The sequence below is a fragment of the Rhinoraja longicauda genome, chromosome 10, assembly GCF_053455715.1.
Source record: "Rhinoraja longicauda isolate Sanriku21f chromosome 10, sRhiLon1.1, whole genome shotgun sequence".
NCBI lineage: Eukaryota > Metazoa > Chordata > Chondrichthyes > Rajiformes > Arhynchobatidae > Rhinoraja > Rhinoraja longicauda.
Genome location: NC_135962.1, coordinates 36,860,932 through 36,875,509, shown reverse-complemented (window position 1 = coordinate 36,875,509; position 14,578 = coordinate 36,860,932). Strand labels below are relative to the sequence as shown.

Here is a 14,578-nt window from a genome sequence, read left to right as displayed (position 1 = left end):
ACTATTCCTCTGTCTGTGGGTGTATTTTTTAAAAAATAATCGAATGAACTAAATTTGAAAGTAGTGAGTGCTTGGCAAATTCATTTTCGTCAGTTCAGCCATTAAGGATTCCTGAACAGTATGCTGAAAATAGCGGCAAAGTTAACATGTCCAAATGTAGCCTCGGTGTTACATAAATACACCATGAAATCCATTTTGAACTGTAGTAATGTGTATATCTGTAGAACACAGTGCAACACAGGTAGGAATGAGAACACTGCCTTTTATTTAAAATTGCATCACATGCCTGCGTAATTAGTACATTGAATTGAATTTCAAGTTTAATTTTAAAAGCGTAATTTTTTCATTTCGGAACTCGTACTGTTCCTTCCTGGATTTTGTGTTCTCTGCGATAACACTATTGCATCTGAGTCAAAAGAAAGTGAATGCAAGCCCCAATACAGTACTTCAGCATTGTTTCGTTGGAGCATCTTTTAAATGATGGGACTGAAGGCTGATAAATCCCCAGGGCCTGATGGTCTGCATCCCAGGGTACTTAAGGAAGTGGCTCTAGAAATAGTGGAAGCATTGGAGATCATTTTTCAATGTTCTATAGATTCAGGATCAGTTCCTGTGGATTGGAGGATAGCAAATGTTATCCCACTTTTTAAGAAAGGAGGGAGAGAGAAAACGGGTAATTATAGACCAGTTAGTCTGACATCAGTGGTGGGGAAGATGCTGGAGTCAATTATAAAAGACGAAATTGCTGAGCATTTGGATAGCAGTAACAGGATCGTTCCGAGTCAGCATGGATTTACGAAGGGGAAATCATGCTTGACAAATCTACTGGAATTTTTTGAGGATGTAACTAGGAAAATTGACAGGGGAGAGTCAGTGGATGTGGTGTACCTCGACTTTCAGAAAGCCTTCGACAAGGTCCCACATAGGAGATTAGTGGGCAAAATTAGAGCACATGGTATTGGGGGTAGGGTACTGACATGGATAGAAAATTGGTTGACAGACAGAAAGCAAAGAGTGGGGATAAATGGGTCCCTTTCGGAATGGCAGGCAGTGACCAGTGGGGTACCGCAAGGTTCGGTGCTGGGACCCCAGCTATTTACGATATACATTAATGACAGATGAAGGGATTAAAAGTACCATTAGCAAATTTGCAGATGATACTAAACTGGGGGGTAGTGTGAATTGTGAGGAATATGCAATAAAGCTGCAGGGTGACTTGGACAGGTTGTGTGAGTGGGCGGATACATGGCAGATGCAGTTTAATGTAGATAAGTGTGAGGTTATTCACTTTGGAAGTAAGAATAGAAAGGCAGATTATTATCTGAATGGTGTCAAGTTAGGAAGAGGGGATGTTCAACGAGATCTGGGTGTCCTAGTGCATCAGTCACTGAAAGGAAGCCTGCAGGTACAGCAGGCAGTGAAGAAAGCCAATGGAATGTTGGCCTTCATAACAAGAGGAGTTGAGTATAGGAGCAAAGAGGTCCTTCTACAGTTGTACCGGGCCCTGGTGAGACCGCACCTGGAGTACTGTGTGCAGTTTTGGTCTCCAAATTTGAGGAAGGATATTCTTGCTATTGAGGGCATGCAGCGTAGGTTCATTAGGTTAATTCCCGGAATGGCGGGACTGTCGTATGTTGAAAGGCTGGAGCAATTAGGCTTGTATACACTGGAATTTAGAAGGATGAGGGGGGATCTTATTGAAACACATAAGATAATTAGGGGATTGGACACATTAGAGGCAGGAAACATGTTCCCAATGTTGGGGGAGTCCAGAACAAGGGGCCACAGTTTAAGAATAAGGGGTAGGCCATTTAGAACGGAGATGAGGAAGAACTTTTTCAGTCAGAGAGTGGTGAAGGTGTGGAATTCTCTGCCTCAGAAGGCAGTGGAGGCCAGTTCGTTGGATGCTTTCAAGAGAGAGCTGGATAGAGCTCTTAAGGATAGCGGAGTGAGGGGGTATGGGGAGAAGGCAGGAACAGGGTACTGATTGAGAGTGATCAGCCATGATCGCATTGAATGGCGGTGCTGGCTCGAAGGGCTGAATGGCCTACTCCTGCACCTATTGTCTATTGTCCTCCGCACCTGTTGCAAAAGAAACATTCCACTGGTCAATCTTGATGCCCTGTTGGCAACAGGAAGCTCTCGAACTGAAAACAAGGTACGTTTCATCTTGGGTAACAGGTAACATTTAGTGTAAGGTACAGAGTGCAGGTTGCTTAACAAATGGACATGTGGAGATGAGAAAGGTGTTAGTGGAATGGAGACAGGGAGGTGATGGGAGCGAGAAAATGCAGCGGGAAGGAGACAGCAAGATGGTGGTGGTAAAGGAGCAGAGAGAGAAGAAACAGTGAGAGGGAAAGAATGAAAAACAGAGTGTTCCTGATAGTTTGAAGCAACAGGCATGATTGCCTCCATTTTTCAACTTCAGCAAGGCTCATTCACTCATCTGAGGTGATCAGTCATAAAATTCTCATTCTTGTTTTTAAAGTCCCTCTATTTATGGCCACTCAACAGTGATTTCCCACCTGGTCAATTTTAATACTGGAGTGGGCTGACAAATATCCAATACAGACACTGGGAAGGAATTATCCTGCGGAAGTTTGCTTTCAAATCTTCTCTGCTCATTGTAGTTACTATACACCCTAACGACTTGTTGGTACGGGAGGGATATATGTTTGTGCTTCCTCTCTATCCGTTATAATGCCAAAATAAATGCCCATTGTCCAATACTGACATCCATTACATTCATGGCTAATATGCCCAGGCCTCAAATGCTCTTCAGTGTCAGCTCCACTTAGCTCTCAATTTCCCAGTTGTTCAAAAATTAATCTACTTCCTCTTTTTAAACCACCAAGGATCTGTTCTCATGGATAGGAAAGGTTTAGAGGGATACCAGAAGAAGTGGACCCGTTGGGCCCAAACCACTCCTGCATTGGTGTAGCACCTACTCCCCCCTCCCCCTCCACCCCTCTTCCCTCTCCACCCCTCTTCCCTCTCCACCCCTCTTCCCTCTCCACCCCTCTTCCCTCTCCACCCCTCTTCCCTCTCCACCCCTCTTCCCTCTCCACCCCTCTTCCCTCTCCACCCCTCTTCCCTCTCCACCCCTCTTCCCTCTCCACCCTCTCCCCTCTCCACCCTCTCCCCTCTCCACCCTCTTCCCTCTCCACCCTCTTCCCTCTCCACCCTCTTCCCTCTCCACCCTCTTCCCTCTCCACCCTCTTCCCTCTCCACCCTCTTCCCTCTCCACCCTCTTCCCTCTCCACCCTCTTCCCTCTCCACCCTCTTCCCTCTCCACCCTCTTCCCTCTCCACCCTCTTCCCTCTCCACCCTCTTCCCTCTCCACCCTCTTCCCTCTCCACCCTCTTCCCTCTCCACCCTCTTCCCTCTCCACCCTCTTCCCTCTCCACCCTCTTCCCTCTCCACCCTCTTCCCTCTCCACCCTCTTCCCTCTCCACCCTCTTCCCTCTCCACCCTCTTCCCTCTCCACCCTCTTCCCTCTCCACTTCCCTCTCCACCCTCTTCCCTCTCCACCCTCTTCCCTCTCCACCCTCTTCCCTCTCCACCCTCTTCCCTCTCCACCCTCTTCCCTCTCCACCCTCTTCCCCCTCCACCCTCTCCACCCTCCACCCTCTCCACCCTCCTCCCTCTCCACCCTCCTCCCTCTCCACCCTCCTCCCTCTCCACCCTCCTCCCTCTCCACCCTCCTCCCTCTCCACCCTCCTCCCTCTCCACCCTCCTCCCTCTCCACCCTCCTCCCTCTCCACCCTCCACCCTCCTCCCTCTCCACCCTCCTCCCTCTCCACCCTCTTCCCTCTCCACCCTCTTCCCTCTCCACCCTCTTCCCTCTCCACCCACTTCCCTCTCCACCCTCTTCCCTCTCCACCCTCTTCCCTCTCCACCTTCTTCCCCCCCCCCCCTCCCCCCTTCTCTTCATCGTGTTTGTGATGTTTTTCAGCTGGGCCAGCACAAGTCTTTCAACGGTCTTCATGACTGGAGAGGTCAGTGGGACAGGCCTGTAGTCATTAAGATCAGTGATCCTTGTCTTTTTCGGTACAGGGACAATAGTGGAGACCTTGAAGCAGGCAGGGACAGTGCAGGTTTGCAGGGACTGGTTGGAAATGTCTGTGTAGATCGGTGCCAGTTGTTCGGGACAGAGCTTGAGGGTAGAGGGGGAAACATTGTCCAGTCCTGGAGATTTCCGACTTTTCTGTTTCCTGAATAGCCTCTCCACCTCCTCAATTTCTATTGTTGGAGATGGAAAAGTGGCCAGACTGATGATGTGGGGCTGTGAGTATGTGCAAATTGGTGATTGTGGGGGTGGGGGGGAAAGTCTTTACAAACTGGAGTCAGTCTGTGAGTAGCTGTGAATTGCTGCCTGGGGAGGAGTGGATGGGGAAGGGTCCAGTCTTTCCAGAACGGAGTCAGGCTGTGAGTACGTGTGAATTGCTGCTTGGGGAGGAGTGGGCGGGGAAGGGTCCAGTCTTTGCAAACTGGAGTCAGTCTGTGAGTACGTGTGAAGTGATGATTTGGTGGGGGGAGGGGAGAGGGGAGGAGGGGATCCCAAGATCATGTTTCTGTTTCTCAAACCTGCAGTAAAACTCGTTCAGGTCATTGGTCAGCTGACGATTGTCCAAGGAGCAGGGGGATTTTCCTCTTGTAGCTGGTAATTTCTTGCAAGCCCTTCCAAACTGAAGAGTCTTTAGGTGAGAGCTTGTTCCTCAGCTTCTCAGATTACCTTTCCTTGGCAGGTCTGGTTCCTCTTCTCAGCTTGTACTTGGCCTGTAGAGGTCTGTATCCCCACTTCTGTAGGCCTCAATGTGGGCAAATTAGATCAATGACCTGGTCAACATGGACAAGTTGAAACGAAGGGTTGCTGTGCATGTTCTATGACTATATAATTTCAGTTAACAAGTTTTTGTACTGAGGGAGTGTTTTCCTGTTAAATATGGCATTTTTCAAGTAAGACCTTAAATCTCACATTCCTCCTCAGCAAAAAAGATAGGCAAGTCCAACAAACTTACTTCACACACGTGAAAGCATTTTGATGAGACTCTTCCTATCAGCATTTACTCCAGTGTTTGAGCAAGTTATAACATCAGAGGTCAATTCATTCAGTCAGCACTTAATGGTGCGCACCAGCTTTCAAATCAGGATATCCATTATGTTTAAACGAGCTTGTGTAAGCCATTTTTGCTGAGTAAATCTGGTTATTACTTTTTCACTTGTCGACTGAAATTTGGGGGGTAAACCACAAAAGTTTCCTTTTCGGGGTGACAATTAAGATGGTAAGTAGTTGTTAAAAAGTAATCAGGTTCCATTACATACATTTGTTTTTGCCTCTCAAACTATTTATACTTTATTGGAGTCTTGCGACTGGCATTTCAATCTCCCATTATTATTAAGGGGAAAATTAGGGGGAAGAATAAACTTAAATATAAACATAGCACAAAAAGTAAGGAAATTTGTGTTTGGTAGATTATTTCTTTGTTGTAACAATGCTTCTTGGCAATAAATCTTATACCGTTGGAAAGCCTGTTTATTTCCCTTTTAAATGGTGCCACATTTGTAAGGAACATGCATTTGTGGGATGAGCAGCAGAGCTGAGTATGTGGGTTGCGCCCATGAAAAATCTGCCAAATCTTCTCTGCCAATGCCAAACAGCTTATTCTGCCATTGACTCTTGTTCGGTGTTGTTTGGTGGATTGGATGATTGAAGTCTGAAGAAACAAGACATATTGGCAATTTAAAGAAGCATTGCCAAGAAGCATTGTTACAACAAAGAAATAATCTACCAAACACAAATTTCCTTACTTTTTGTGCTATGTTTATATGGTTTATTTTTATACCTCAAAAGGAATTATGAAGCTGGAAGCATACCCAAGTTTTCATCAGTCTGAAGAAGGGTCTCGACCCGAAACGTCACCCAATTCCTTCTCTCCCGAGATGCTGCCTGACCTGTGAATAAATCGAAGCATACCCAAGTTGATCTTTACATTTCATTAATGATCACTGCCACACCAAAAGAATCTATCTCTGTCTGACTTACCTTTTTTTGGAAATTAGAACTTGGAGTGGTCTTAAAAATAAAGAGAATAAATAATCCCCATGTACATTAGATATCAAAAAGAGGAGAATTGCCAATCAGTTTTTTAAAAGTATTTTTGATTATCTGCACGTGATGGAAGAATAACTTGCTATATATTCCAATGTGTGCTGGTGTCCTTGCAAATAGGACTGCTCATCTTTGATTAGATTTCTATCTCATAGCTTTTATATTCTTGTCAGCAGGACAATTTTTTTAAAAGCTAAAAGGAATATTCAGTTTAAATTGTGGGGAAAATAAATTAATATTGTTCAATAACTTCAATTAATAACTTGATTCATCAAATGCAATAATCAATTTATCCTAAAATTTTAGGTCACTAAGCCATTTTTATATCCACGCACTAATTTTTGTTTAAAATATTTTGTGCCATCAGTCTTGAGTTAAGCGCAAAGTGGCTACATTGCTTGCAAGTTTCATAACTGCTGATAAAATGTGATGTGTATTGTCACTATGCAGAGTTTTCCTTTCAGCCCCTTTCAACGTTTTATCTTTTGAGTGGAAGTAGGGAGATGCATATTTATGATAAAGTATGCCAGTCTGCAGGGTTTGTTATTGGAGTATGGCTTGAAATAACTTGGTACGGCCTCGTCTAAAACAGAATTTCACCTTTAGTTCTTAAATGGATGGAAGTGATGAACAGCATTCTGTCCCTAACTGCAGCCATGCCTATCTGCAGGAGTAAGATGCTGAGAAATTTTGAATATGTGAACTTGAAAATACACAACAAACAAGTCCTCTCTCTTACAGAGTAGACAAAATAAAGTTCAGAGTTCAAAATTGCCTAACTCACGTTTGTTCGTTTGTTCCTGATCTGCAGCCAAAGTGGGATAACTTTGCCATTAGCAGTGTTTTTACATAGTGTGCGACATCCACTTTATTGCAGGTTAATTCTTGCTGAAATGTATGTAACCTTTTTAAAATCAGGATACAAATTGAAATGCACCTGTTAATATATCTAATTTATTTCATAGTGATCCTTTTGGGGAAAGTTCGTAGTTTGGGAAGCAAGCGTTTGTTTAGCAAGCATTTGTTTTTAGTTACTATGGATTTTGATAAATGTGTAAACTGCTTGTCAATTAGAATTAGGTGTATGTTTTGTCCTGAAAAAGGCCAAAGCTGGTGACAAGTTTTCATGTACAAAAGAACATTATCATTTAAGGAAGGCCAGCCAATAGTGGAATTGTCAAGCCCTGTAGTTGAAATGGCATGTCTGAGGGTTTCAGTATATGAATGAGGATGGTTGATGTGTTGAAATGAACAACACAGCAGGTGTTATACTTCAGGGCTGCACAAGGATGTTTCTTTATTAGCATATCCTGTGGGAAGCTTGGATCCCACCATTATTTAAGTCCAGCTCCAACTGGATGTCTGTGATTGAATTACTTATGAAATATATTAATGCTGATATGATAGCTTGAAGGTAAAATAAATAACTAAGTATCATGGAGGCATAGTCATACAACATAGAAAGAAGCCCTTCAGCACAAGTGCAGACTAACAATAAAAAACTAATTTGCGCTAATCTTGATAAAAAAATTAATTCTCCTGACATTCTCAACAACTCTCCCCTAGATTCCACCCATCACCCACATATTAGGGGCAACTTTGTGTCAGTTACCCTATTAACCAGCATGGTCTGTGGGTGCATGAAGGTGCTGGAACACCTGGAGGCAATTTATGTCGTCCCAAGGAGAATGTACATTCCACACAGAGAGCTCTCCTGAGGGTAGGATCAACCCAAGATGCTGCAGTTGTGGGGCAACAGTTTTATGAGCTTCGCCACTGTTGTTTGTCCATTTAATGGCTGCAAGTTACTTGCGTAGTACATTTACAATTGTCAGTGTTAATGATCACCTTGTCTTACAGGAAGATTAAGAGCTGGTGAAATAAAGAATTTTGGAGTTTGTATTTAAATCTAAGTTCAACCCAAAAGCAATACCCAAACATAATTAAGCCTTTCTCTGAAAGAAACTTCTGTGTGGGGTTGCTTACAGAAACTCCACTTTATTTCCAAAGTTCCTATATACACCTCATAATGTGTTTACTGTGATTTTGTTATTAGATTGGTCTTTGAAATTGCAGTCCTTGATAAAGTGCATTATTTTTCTGTTAAATAATCAAACCAATTATTTTAGCCCCTACCACAAGCTATTCACATACTATTGATTCTTTCCCACTTCCTGGCCACTGCCTCAGATTAAACAATTCCGTTTGAAATCATGGCATCCCATTTTGCTCTCCTTACTCACTTTGATGCGGGGAGAGTATACTTAAACACTCTGTGTTTCTGCCCCAGTTTTATTTTATCTGCTGACGTAATCCCCATCTACACTTGTATTGCTTTTGGATTGAACTTAGCTTTAAATACAAACTCCAAAATTCTTTATTTTACCAGCTCTTAATCTTCCTGTAAGACTTGCCCTTTTGACCAAGCCTTCAGTTACTTGTTCTATGATCTATTTTTTATTGTCTGCAGTGATTTTGTAAATATTACTACACCTTTGTAAGCCAGCTTGATATTTTCCTATAGTAAACACTCTTAACTACTACAGGTGAATTTGAGTAACTCTTAGATGTTGATGAAACACTTTCTTTAGGCTTTGATTTTCACCAAAGACACACCTGTATTGTGCTGTTAATAATTAATAAGAATTAACTTGGCATTGTAGGATTAACAAATGCATTTGTGGCAGATGCTTTGCTTTCTCATGTGATTATTCTGATCTTGGAATGTATAGCACTGAATTTATTTTTTTATGAATAGCCACACCCATATCTTAAAACATGGCACACATTTTACCAACTGTTTTCTGAAGTTGAATTGATATCCATTATCTAAGGTTTTCTCACAAATCTTGGAGCTTTAGATTTTGAAGTGATGGAACTAGAATGGCCACATGGGGGTGGTCTTTTGCTTTGTTCAGTATTGCACGTTAATGACAGTTTTTCAAGTTTGTTGCTGTCAATTTTGGCTGTCTTGGAAACTAATTGTGGCAAATAACAGTGAGGCTGGGCACATCGTTGTCTGACAGCACGTCACGTTAGCCACATTCTGCAGGACGAGTCTTCCTCGGATAAAGGTTAGGTGAAGAGTAATGCAATGTAATTAATTGAAAATTGAATCGGATGATATGAAGCTATTTACAGAGTAATGTCATACATTGTTTCCAAGCAGCTGATGGCCAAGTTGCTGATATTCTTGTATTCTGTGAAATTACACCTGATGAATATTTTGGCTACCGGAGGCTTTGGTTTGAAATATCATAATGAATTATACTAGAACCCTCTGATCAATATTAATACCTCCAAGTTAGATTAGAAAGTTTGTAAAATATGTTTCAGCTACTTTCTTTATTGACATGCTATATCTCTGCAGAATTATTGAACTTTATTTTCTGATATCCAGCAACCCACCACTTTTTATCATTGTAAGAATTTATTATGAAATATTATTTTGTCGTTGAATTAAACAACAGTACTTTTAAGTTTAATACATCAGTGTGTGTTAAGGCAAACAATATCAGAATTATTGTGTTTTGCGGTCACTTTAGTTTCAGAAGCTTAAAACAATCTAAGCCCACTGATTATCTTTTAATGCTGCAATAATTTGGAGGACATTGTTTTTTAAATGTGAATTATCCAGTTTCCCTCCAATTGTACAGATAAGCCTGCTGTAAGTGAAGTGTGAATAGATTGCTCTCCAAACAACATGAAACTACATTCCAATTTGATGAAAAGTAACTTGGGGTTCAAATGGTTATTTCATTATCTTTGATATATGTTACATGTTACCTATGGAGCACTGTAGAATAATGAGTATCAACTATCCTATTATTTGGAAATCTCATTGGTTTGGTATCTTGGAGACCAGCTGATATTTCCTGTGCTTGCATTAAACCCACTAGCCCCCCCATTACCCGTGCTCTCTTGAAAACCACCGTGGTGCCATTTCCCATGCTCACTTAAAACCCACTAGAAACCAATTTACTGCGCGCTCTTGAAACCCACTGATCCCCATTTCCTGGACTCTCTTGAAATCCACCAGGGCCCAATGTCTGATGCGCCCTCTAAACCTATTGATTTCACTGGAAAACGTATGTAACATATTAAAGAGGGATGAAAAATGTGTGGAGGATATTAACAGGAATAAAATTCATCAGTATGAAAATTCTGCCAGGCCTGCACCACAAAAACTTAAATGTGTTGGATTAACCCATGTACTGTATGGCATGTTGTCAACAATAAACAAGCATCACTTGAAGCGAGTTATTATCATTACTGCAAACTTGCCTCAATGCAAGCAAAATTTGGGTGTTCTTTAGTGCACCGAGACGCACAGGATGCCATTACAAGTCACATGTTCTGCATTACAGTAGAATACAAGTTCCTTTTATCCCTTTACTTCGTGTTTAATGTCATAGTGAGATAAATAACCTGAAGTGATTGATATAGGTGTAATGTTTAATGTAATGTATGAGAATAAATAACTAAATAGTCCTAATTGAAACTTATGGATTGATAGTTGGCATTTCCAAGTTTCTAACTAAACTGGAATGACACAAAGGACCTAAATGAATTAAACTTAATGTTTTCGTGCTTTCATCTTTGTTTTTGCAGTATTCATTAATCAATGGCATCAAGAATCCAAGGACAAAGTAATGGTGTTGTTGCTGACCCATCTTCCATTGCTGAAGCCAGGCAATATTGAAGCAAAAATAGAGTATATGAAGCTATTACCTAAAATTCTGGCTCATTCTATTGAAAACAATCAGCACATAGAAGAAAGTAGGCAACTCTTATCCTATGCTTTGATTCATCCTGCCACCTCACTGGAGGACCGAAATGCACTAGCAATGTGGCTTAACCATTTAGAGGATCGCACCTCTGGTTATGGAAACCAGAGCAGAGCACGCCATGACTCGATGGATTTTGGGCAAACTCTTCATTATCACCAAAGACAGAACTCTGATGACAAGCTCAATGGTTGGCAGAGCTTACGTGATTCGGGGATTTGTGTGTCTGCTTCGAACTGGCCAGAGAAGAGTCAGGCTTATGAGAATGGACATTTACCACTTTATTCTTCTACATCTGTACCTACAACTATCAACACTATTGGGACTAGCACATCCACAAGTAAGTACAAAAAGTACCTTCTGATGTAATTTTTTTTCCTTTTTTTAAAAACTGCTAGTATACATCAGATAAATCATCAGTTTTACGTTACTTGTTCTTAAAAGAAAACGATAATATGCAATATATGCAGAGTAATTACATCAAATGCAGTTTTACCATTATGGTGGAAGATTTTTTTTTTTTAAACTGAAACACCTTGGATGGCAAAATTTAAAAATTTAATTGGATGATGGTTGTACAAAACACAAAGTGCACGAGGAACTCTGAGTCAGGCAGCATCTGGGGAAGGAACAGGCAGGCAGTGTTTCAGGCTGAGGCCTTTAATTTGCGTGAAGAAGGGTCCAAACCCGAAGGTCGACTGTGCATTCTATTCACTGATGTTGCCTGGCCAGCTGAGTTCCTCCAGCACTTTGTTGTTGTTTTTTTTGCTCGTTTCCGGCATCTGCGGTTCCTTGCGTCTCTGGAAGATGGTCGGCATTTTTTTATTTCCGGTCTTGGGATGTGGTTTGGAATTATAGGTACAGGACTTTCACTTCCACAGTTTGAAATTCCAACAATTTGAAAGCCACCCTGTCCCACAGTCATTAATCATACACTTGGATTTCCTGAGTAAGAAGCAGGCAAGGATTTATTGTGTTCATTGCATCTAAAGTTATAGTTGACCTTTCCAAAATGTTACAGGAAAAGTACAAAGATAAATATTTGTGTTTTGATATTTTTCTCGCCCAGTAAATTGAATCTTCTGGTTATTGCAAAAAAAAGCATGAATATTGTATTTTTCACTCTTTCACACCTTTCCACCTATGATTAATTTGTGGAATGGAAATCGAGTGTCATAGCCCAAATAGATTCTTAAATGCCTTGCTCCTCTAAAGTGCTATGGTTTTCTCTACTATATCCTGCATCGTTTGCATCAAGCACCACAGCTGACAAAATATAACACTGCTGCTTGTGTGAAACTAAATGTTGTACTGCTTGTACGATAATAATGTAAATACATTAATAGACAATTATTGCATTTTTAATTACAGCAAGATTGGTAATTTTGCAGTCAATTATTTGGAAGTTCAGTTCGGATAACTTCGGATAAGTTCACTTTGGAAGTTCAGTTCATATTAAGTCACTGCCCTATCAAATTTGAGAAATAAGAGGAAGCCATGGTTTCATCAAAACTGCAGTAGTATTGTTGTGAGAATCTAATCTGTCGAACAGTTTGCCAAAAGTGATGATAGAAACAGTTGGCATTGGTTACTTCTAAAGCAAATTGGATTTGCCCAAGCATTTTGGAATATACGATGAATTTGTGACAGGATGCGTGATGGCGAAAGTAGATTTAAGGACTGGTGACTGAATCAATGGTTCTGCAAGTGCTCTTTCACTAGGGTTTACTTTGTGCCATGTCCAGCTTGAGTTTCACTTCCAACGTTGTTCAAGCACCCTGTTGTTTTACATCAAGCAACCAGCTGGATGTTAGAGCGTGAATTATGTCCCAAATAAATGAAACGTCCATCCCAACGTTCCCTTAATTTGACTGTTTTATAATCATATAATCATATTTATTATGAAAATCTTGTTGCAGCTGAACTTTTCAGTAATCGGCATAAACGGTCACAAAACATGAAACATTCAATTATAAGACTTCTTTCAATTGTGATTACAGAGCCGAAAGGCATTGCTTCTCGGCAGGTTATCCCAAAAATAGTTTTCATCCTCTTCCATCAGATGGCTTTAAAATCTACACCTTCCCCTAATGTATCTCTTGCTCCTTTTTCTCACTTAAGTCACTGCCCTATCAAATTTGATTAACTAAATCAGCACAAAACTGGAGATTTTTGGATTCATTTACGAACATATTATTTGAATAAATGTGCTGAGCCTTGAAAGAGTTCTTGAGAACAATGAATGGAAACAACATTAGGCCACATGGCCACTCATGTCTGCTCCGCATCCGCTATTCAACAAGTTCATACCTAGGCTTGTACCCTATCCATTTCGCTTCTAAGTCCCAGTGTTTTCTGAACAAAGCCTTAAATGAACTGAAAGGTCAGGTATGGTTGGTACACATTACCATGAGGGTCAAAGGAAGAATAAATCTAGAACTCTCTGGATAACAAAGGAGAAGTAGATGAAGGGAAGTCAAAGAAGGGCTATGTCTGACGAATGCTGGGTTGTAAATACCAGTAATTACAAAAGAATTGGTGTGAGAGGAAAAGACAGCATATGAGAAAAGCTTTGTTGTCAGGATAAATGGGAAACAAAAATGTTCATGTGGCATACAAATAGTAAACAGATGGTACATGGAGGACTGGGGCTCATTAAGAACAAAAACGAGAACTTGCATGTGTGCAGTGAAGGAGTATTAAAGTACTAAATGAATACTTTGCATTTGCCATAACCGGAAAATATGATGTTTCCAGAGTAACTGTGAAGGAGACGGTAGTTGAAACATTGAATACATTAAAAAATGATAGCACAGAGGAATTGGAAAGGTTGGCTCAATTTAAAGTGGGTTGTCACCAGGATACAGCGATGGTGCCATAAAACATTTTTTTTTTACTCCTATGTACAAAAAAAGCCAACAAGATCATATCCAGCAAATACACATCAAACAGTTTTGCCTCAATGGTGGTACAGACATTTAGAAACATTAATCCAGGACAATATTAATAGTAATTTGGAAGAAAACCAGGCAAACTATATTGAAATAATCTGATAGAATTTATTGGTGCAGTAAGAACTGATGTGTGTAATGCAGTTGATTATGGTGTGAATGGACTTCCACAAGGCCCTAGGTGTTGAAATACTGAGTTGTTGCTCTGGACAATAACTCCCCTCCCAAATAAAATACAGGATCATTAACATGAGAAAGCAGCTTCTCAGCATTAATTCTGTACACTGTTCTTATGATTTCATGCGCACAAAATTGTCTTGCACTCTTCAAAACCCAAGTGAGTTTAGACCAACATTTATCTTCGGGACAAATCTTCATCCCAAATTCAATCTAGTCCTCACCATAATATAGAAAATAACTTGCCTGCTGTGACTTATATATACTGTGAAATGTTTGAAAATTGTAATATTTTATCATATCATATCATATCATATATATACAGCCGGAAACAGGCCTTTTCGGCCCTCCAAGTCTGTGCCGCCCAATGATCCCCGTACATTAACACTATCCTACACCCACTAGGGACAATTTTTTTTATTTTTTTTTTATTTTTTATTTTTTTTTTTACATTTACCCAGCCAATTAACCTACATACCACTGTAGAATAGATCGGATGCATTCATCTCTCTGAAGTAATTATTGATATAATCCATACAGTGGCTTGTTTG

At 40.7% G+C, this 14,578-nt stretch overlaps 2 protein-coding genes across 6 annotated transcripts in view; one reads left to right on the top strand and one right to left on the bottom strand.

The window, feature by feature from the left end:
• Positions 1–14,578, bottom strand: part of gmfb (glia maturation factor, beta) — a 449,169-nt gene that overhangs the window by 78,472 nt on the left and 356,119 nt on the right. The gene's annotated exons all lie outside the window — the stretch shown is intronic.
• The window catches only part of samd4a (sterile alpha motif domain containing 4A), a 112,166-nt gene that overhangs the window by 25,012 nt on the left and 72,576 nt on the right, over positions 1–14,578 (top strand). For all 5 annotated transcript variants that reach the window (XM_078406663.1, XM_078406662.1, XM_078406660.1 and 2 more), the window contains exon 3: positions 10,724–11,239. In XM_078406663.1, coding sequence (XP_078262789.1) covers positions 10,724–11,239 — 516 coding nt within the window. The remainder of the gene's footprint in view (positions 1–10,723; positions 11,240–14,578) is intronic.